Source organism: Gobius niger, assembly GCF_951799975.1.
Source record: "Gobius niger genome assembly, chromosome: 2".
NCBI classification, from domain to species: Eukaryota; Metazoa; Chordata; class Actinopteri; order Gobiiformes; family Gobiidae; genus Gobius; species Gobius niger.
Genome location: NC_136853.1, coordinates 7546331 through 7554027, shown reverse-complemented (window position 1 = coordinate 7554027; position 7697 = coordinate 7546331). Strand labels below are relative to the sequence as shown.

General features: G+C 42.2%; 1 protein-coding gene across 10 annotated transcripts in view; it reads right to left on the bottom strand.

Annotated features, from left to right (window-relative positions):
* nav3 (neuron navigator 3) overlaps nt 1–7697 on the bottom strand; it is a 541592-nt gene that overhangs the window by 51099 nt on the left and 482796 nt on the right. For 8 of the 10 annotated variants that reach the window (XM_079582525.1, XM_079582518.1, XM_079582523.1 and 5 more), the window contains 5 exons: nt 7392–7433; nt 3157–3311; nt 2244–2435; nt 909–961; nt 163–186 (listed from right to left, as the gene is read on the bottom strand). In XM_079582525.1, the coding sequence (XP_079438651.1) occupies nt 163–186; nt 909–961; nt 2244–2435; nt 3157–3311; nt 7392–7433 (466 nt within the window). The remainder of the gene's footprint in view (nt 1–162; nt 187–908; nt 962–2243; nt 2436–3156; nt 3312–7391; nt 7434–7697) is intronic. The other 2 variants (XM_079582524.1, XM_079582527.1) reach the window with 1 other exon arrangement.

Below are 7697 nucleotides of genomic sequence, written 5' to 3'. Positions count from 1 at the left end.
TGAAACATTAAACGTTAATCTAACCGCAGTTGCAACGCATGTCAGACAAATCACAATCAGACATTTCTCCAGCGTTATTCAACCCTAATCATTCCTCATTATTCACAGCTCCAGCATTCACATCGCTGAGAAAAAAAACCCACTCATGCATTCCCCTCTTACCTCAGAGTGCGCCTTCTCCTCCGTCTGTGGAACAAAGCACAAACACATTTCAACATGGCCGCCGTCTTTAATCTACTCTCCCCTCAAAAAGCAGACTGGCCGATACAAGTGCTCCCACCAGGGCCGTCCTCAGCTGTAATTACAATCAGATTAGGCCCGAACATGCAGGACTCGGGCGAGCGAGGTGGAAAAATGGTGTAAAATGTAAATGACTAAACAAATCTCCATCACCACAGGACAAACTTTGTAAACTGAACTTTTGCCGTCAAGTAAAACCAAATGGAAATCTACAAAATGGTGCCGCTTTATTCAGCATTTAGTGATATTATCAAAATTCTAAAAAGTACAGTAAGGCACTGGTTGAAATAGTTCAGGAAAAGGACGGACATTTATCGGGTTTACTGGCTGCTGATTGGATCAAGTGCGCCTCGTTTTAGCCAATCACAGCTTAGTCTCAAAACGCACTGCAGCTAAACAACAAAGCACTAACAGAGCAATTTGATATATATATTTTTTTTTCCATGGAGGCATAGTTTCGTATATAAGCATAGTCGGCAAATGTAAAACCCGCCCACTTGCGGCAATACTGCTACGTGATTGGTCAGATCCACCGGTGGGTTCGAGCACATATCAGAACAAGCTTTTCAAGGTGGATTTTTGTGAGGCTGAGATTCATTTAGATTTTGCGCAAGATGAACTTCACTGGGTGGTGGTTTCAGGAAAAGGTTGTTTTTGAAAGTACTTACGGCGGAGTAGAGAGAAGAGGTGCTGGAGACGAGAGACAGAGAGGAGCCATGAACTGTGGACACAAAGACAAATCATCTTCAAGTTTCGATTCATAAAAATGCTTTTGTTTAAAAATAAAGGATTACAGACGGCATATATCTTAAAACATAGCTACATATAATAGGTTATTATACAACAGGGGTAGGCAACGTCAGGTCCGGGGGCCAAAACCGGCCCTCCATCACCAAACTCTGGCCCTCGAGATGATTTTGAGAAATATTAGGACCCAAATCAGAGATCAAATGCCTGTTAAAGTTCTCTAGAAATGTGAAAAATACTGTCAATGCCTTAAAATGTCTTGGCAGAGCACCCTTTTAGGCCATAATCTGAAAAGAATAGGTAGAAATGACTTAAATCTACTTGAATTAAGAGATTAAATCTACAGTTTTACAGTAAAAGTTAATTTGTCTGATTTCCAGTGGGATTTCTATTTGTTCCATTGGCATTAGCGTTTTTATCTGATCCTAGATGAGTTCAAACCGACTCAAATTTAACATAAAAAAACCTTTATTCAAGTGAGTTTAAGTAATTTATCTAATTTAAGATGGACATTTTTCCAGTGTATATGATGTACAACCTCCACCGAGCAAACTTGCCCACCCCTGTTATACAATATACCGATTATCGCAATACTGTGAGATACTGTGCTATTGTGGGCCATGTACTGAATCAAATGGTGCCCTGAGATTCCCACCTACATCAGCTGGCTTCATCTGGACAAACAGACGAGCGAGCCCTCAGGGTCTGGAAGTATCTCTGGAAGGGATTCTATACAAATAAGCAGCCGACTTCAGCAGCTACTGATACACTGTTTTCTTCTACTCCTTGGTCTGTTTTAAATCATTCAGCAAATATAAAATCCCTAACAGAAACAGCGCTGTGCTGGCAGAACGACATGTCTTCCTGTTCTAATGTTTTCTGAAAAGGCTTCCTGCAGCTTGTTCCTGTGTCATATCCAGCGTTCCTCGAATTGATTGATGCCGTCTGTCAATCGCGCCCACCGGGAAATGGCTGAGATCGCGCTTGCCCTCAGACTGCATATCTTTGAAAAGGGATGGAGTTTGGAAGGCCAGGCAATGTAAAAGCTGTTTTGGAATGAACCCAGGAAGACCAGCTGACGGCTTATTGCGCTCAGCTAATGGGATCCATATACATAATCATAATACAAAATAAGACTAGGATCCGTCGGAACTCTCCTCAGGAAACTTCGTCAACATAAACTGAAACCTTCATTCTCTCAAGCTTCTCTCATCAAGAAAACATAGAGATGATGCTAACCGACACGGACGCCTCACCTTCATCAGTGCTGTCCCGGAAGGACCCCGAGCGGCTGATGCCCCGCGGTCTGTCCTCCAGAGAGGTGGCGCTGCCCCCTAGTGGATGCCCCTCTCCGTACAGGTCGAAGGAGTCCTGGGCTGGGATACTGTTGGAGCGGCTCATGCTGCTGGAGCCTGGGGTCATGTACTGACCGCCGCTGGTCGGACTCACTGCAAGAAGGAAGGCGTTAGAAAGCTACACTACATACAAACAATAGACCATGAACATCAGATTAAAGTAAATCATATCATGAAGTGGACATTCTTTTCCACCGCAGTGCTGATATTTAATGATACTTTTCTATTTACAATAGTTTCTATGTTTGAAAAGACAGCCGCTGTGGGAACAACTTGTCAAAAATCTGTAAATACAAGCGCTCATTTTTCAGATCAATGGAGCCACATTGAATGAACGAGTTTGATTATGGGCTTTAAAAAACAGTTCCAGGTTTTAGGCAACAAAATGAGCAAACTTTCTGCTATTGAAGAAGAGACTAACTAAAGAAAGAAAAGGTTTCTCAGTCTTGAGCTAATTAAGTGAAATACTGCTCCAGGCATTGCATTAAAACAAAACAAAAAAGCAAATGATTTTAAATTTGGAGGTTACTGCGTTTGGTACTGTCAGTATTGTAGCTTTGGGGACTTAGGGTTAGGTTTAGAACAGAGGCTGTATTCTAAAAAGAGAGCATCAATTGAAATTCACATCAAGTTTCTGGACGCTCTGAGAGACAGGGAGACCACACTGAAACACCCTGATTAGCAGCTGACTTTCTCACACAATTTAACTCACTCGAGTGGATTTATCATGACATTTAATGCCGCCACTGAAGCACAAAACAGTTTAGTAAAGTTAACAAACACAACATGCTGCGTGAGAGCCTTGTTTCCGTACATAGGTTGGAGTACTGGTATTTGCCGGCGTTGATGCAGGCGGCCCCTGGTGGTGACATCGGGGACTGTCCCGTGTCCTGCAGTCCTCCGGTGGAATGGGACCTGAGCCACTCCTTCGCCTCTTCGTGCGAGGCCTGTCGGGACGAGGGGGGGTACCTGCAACGACCGACATAGGCATGAGCCAACTCTGTGAGGCCAGTGTTCTGTTCACAGCCAGGTTAGAACAGACAGGGATTCCAAAAAGTGCATTTAAAGCAACACTATGCAGGCTTTGATGCGTTATCTCCAATTTACATAATGTTGCTGTTGATTTTGGTGTACATGCGTTTCCAGTGACATCACGCATTCCGGCGGCCATTTTGAATACCAAAGTAGTATTATGCAGTACTACAACATGTAACAATATCTCTACTCAGGATGAAAATGAAAGACAACTATGTACTCGTAATCATTGCTCAAGAAGATAACAGTAAAAACACGTTTATGCAATATAAGCAGCAAATTTGGCTCAGATGTAGCAGCTCTGTCTGTGGAGCTACAGCAGGATTTACTAAAGATCTGCTTCACTCTGAAGACTAAACTAACACATCAAAGAAGAAACAGAAAACTTTTCTCTGTGATTTTTACAGTTCGTAATGTCAACAAAGTCTCAGTCTGAGTCTTAAGCTGCTCAAGACGTTAGCATGCTACCGGTTAGCAACTGTCAATGGCTTCAACACTATAACCACATGTGTGTCTCACATCTATGACACTGAGGAAATACTGCAGTAACAGCTCTGACCTCTGACCTCTGTCACATGTTGTATCCAAGGACAGATGTTTGTGGTTCAGGGCTTTCTCTTGGAGAGGTCAGAGCTGAGCTGTTGAAGCTAAATGCTAACCGGTAGCATGCTAACATCTTAAACACTGACTCACTGGTTTCTTCACATAAACGTGCACCTCAGGGGCCGTGTTTAAACTGTTGACTTCTTGAGCAATAGATACAAATGGCATCTCGTCATAGAAGGGGGCGTGGCTTTGCCGAGGAGGAAAATAGAATAGAAACAAAAGTTTTCACTCTTTTTAGCCATTTTCTGGTGGAATATGAACTTATTTGTCACATACAAATAGTCAAGTCTAAATCGGGCCCATATGGATATTTATTCACTGCAGATTGTTCAGTAGAAGCGAAAAAAAAAAGTTGTAGCTAGCGCTAGCAAGCATTAGCATTGGCACTGTTATTATGTATTTATGGGCTCTTGAACCACTTTGCTCCTCTCTATGTCCTTGTATCCTTATTTAGTAGAAAACTATATTCATAATTCAGCATATGTTATAGTTTTTGAGAAAGTTTAAATTTTTCTCCAAATTGTTTTCCCCCTTAACTCTTTTCAAACATGACCATATATGGGCGACTCCAGAGATGCCGTCTGTATCTATGATGACGAGTTCATAAAAATGCCACTGTCTTTAATTTTCATCCAGAGCAGAGATATTGTTACATGTTGTAGTACTGCATAATTCTACTTCGGTATTCAAAATGGCCGCCATAACAACAAAAGCCACATGACTGAAAGGCGTGTATAGTTACACGATTTGGTTTCATGAAAGCAATGAATAAGACGTATATCAGAAATGTCTGTATACGGATTAGTAATTCACTGCCCCATTTCCTGTGACCGCTGCGATCTCACACAGTGTTGCTTTAACATCACACTCAGCTCATGCCGGATAAAGCTACATGCATCTCTCTCTTTCCCTCTCGTTTTTTCGGCGGCATTCACAGCTCCAGCCGGTCCGCGGTCATTCCCATTCACGCGCCGGCCTCTCATCTCCGCAGACGGACGGACAGACGGTTCTGCCTCTTATCGCGCGTGCCATGAATCGGCCATATTTAATCCAGCGAGGATCATAATTGGGTTTCTTTCGCGCCGGCGTCGTTTGAGCGCCGGCCGACTCGCGCAAAACCCCATTACTGCCGCTGTCACATCTGACCCCGCTCGTTTCAACGGGATTTCTGGAGTCCGGCGGAAATGTGTGTGACAAGGCAAGAAAGCAGCGGGAGCAGAAGGGAGGAGCGGCGGCGGGTATAGCTGTATAGAGGGAAACGTCCGTGATTAAGAGCGCTTTTATCATTCTACACTGTATATGATGCAGAAAACTGAAGACACACTCAGAAACTAGGCCATGGTGCAGTCCTAGTCTCGCCCCGGTCTCTATTTGAGAAAACACAGGGGGTCAGATGCATCTCCGCAGTCAGCAGACAGAAATATATATCTTATTTATCCACTTTTTTCTCAAATGTCTTTCTTTTTCAGCCACTTCTGCCTTTTATTCAGCAGCAAAATGTAAATGATGGATAGAGCGAGGTTTTAATGTGCTGATATAGTTACAAAGATGTTCAAAGCTCAATAAATCAGGCTATAAATTAGATATTCAAAATCCGTATCTCTTCTTGTCATGATGTTATAGGTCACTGAACAATTATATCAAAGTTATACTTTATTAATCCTCGTAGGGGAATCCGTTCTCTGCCCTCGATGCCGCTGGGGCCTGTAGGAGCAGAAAGCTGCCAGCATGGGCCGGAGCATCTCCAAATGTGAAGCCAGGCTAATGAGTATTAACCTCTTAACTCCTGCCTGAACCGAGAGGATCTTTTTCCTCACGTCATCAGATTTTTTTCCCATCATTTTTTGTCGGGTATTCAACTCATTTTTGTAACATTTTTGTAACATTTTTGTAATTATTTGTCATTTTTTTATCACATTTTTGTCATTTTTTTGTCACATTTTTGTCATTTTTTTGTCACATTTTTGTCATTTTTTTGTCACATTTTTGTCACATTTTTGTCACTTTTTTTGACACATTTCAATCATTGTTTTCGTCTCAGTTTTGTTGCTATTTTCACAGCTTTTTTTCCAGAAGCTTTTGGACTGGGGTCAAGCCAAAATGGAGAAAATGTGCTCGGTTCAGGTGGGAGTTAAGGGGTTAACCTACTGTACATGTTTTTGGTGGTATGGAGAACTGGGTAATCCATTAATAAACTAATAGAACATCATTTAACTGGACTTTTTGACACTATCCTGATCAGTATACTGGTGCATTACACATATGTCAGATCAGTTACTCCTTAACAACATATTGGACAATTTGATTTTATTGGCTCGTTGCATGTTGTGGCTATGCTAGTTCTGCTGTTGTGAGCGCCATTACTTCCTTTCCGTACTAATTTCCTATCGCTACAAAAAGTGAATATCAAGCATTGGCTTAAATGACTTGAATTGAGGAAATATATCTTGTTTTGAGGGGTTTTCACTCATTTAGACCTAGTACTGACGCTCACAACTTCCGGTCAGAGAACCTAGCATAGCCACATCGTGCAACAAGCTAATTAGGGCTACTTTAGGTATTTCTATCATAGTTTCTGACCCAGCCTTGATTAGTTGTCGTTAGCATTAGCATGCTCCTGCTAGCTTTAGCATTTTGCGCTGCGTTTAAAAATATTTGTAGAGGTTAAAACTAACTCAGTGACTCGCTTCAGAAGGACTTACAGCATGTTTATATTCACTTATACTTAGTTGGTGAAAGTTGTGTTTTTAAAGCGGTGACAAACAAAACTGGTATCGGTTCAGTATCGGATATTTGGACCCAATACCTGATATAATTGTTTTTCCGTATCGGCTCTGATGTTTGATACTAATATCGGATCGGTGCATCTCTAGTGGTGAAAGTTGTGTTTTTACAGCGGTGAGACACAAAACTGGTATTGGTTCAGTATCGGATATTTGGACCCGATACCTGATATAATTGTTTTTCCGTATCGACTCTGATATTTGATACTAGTATCATTTTGAGATACAAGCCCTAAAGTTCTGCAACGTCTGCACATGTGCCTGTATAGTATTTCTTCCATCTTCTGTCTCCCAGGAAATGACCATATTTGGATCCAAATATGTCGACATTTGTGAATGAACACGCGGGGGGAAACCGGCCGGTGCGGCGTGACACTGTAGATATTTTTAAGGGAGACAAAACCCCATAAAATGAGAATTGTAAAGGGTACGTTTTGTCTTTTTGTCCTTTTCTGTACATTTCCTGCCTGAGAAAAACGCACATTTCACCCCCCCCCTCATGCCAACTCTCCATGCGCCACACACAAACAGCATAGACCCAGCGCGTGGCCTCAGTGCAACACAGCTCAAGCAGATGTGCATGTCCTGGTGGTGTTCGCAGAGAGGAGCGGAGATGCAGATGTACCTGAGTCCCTTTTTGGGCAGCGTGTTGCGGTCGAGGGGCATGCTGTTAAAACAAGGATGAATGGATTAGATGGACACCACGGGACAAAAAAAATGAGCATCTGCAAGATTTAACATGACTTGAAATCCGAAGTTTTGACTTGTTTTGGTTTATTTCACTCATCAAGGGCTAGGTATTGTACATACTGTATATTTAAATTCTAAGACTGCTTTTAAGAAAGTGGGGGCATCACGCTTTTCGAAGGTATTTCAGACTGATTTCAATAACATCTAGATCAGGGGTGCCCAAGCTTTTTGTCTCTGAGGG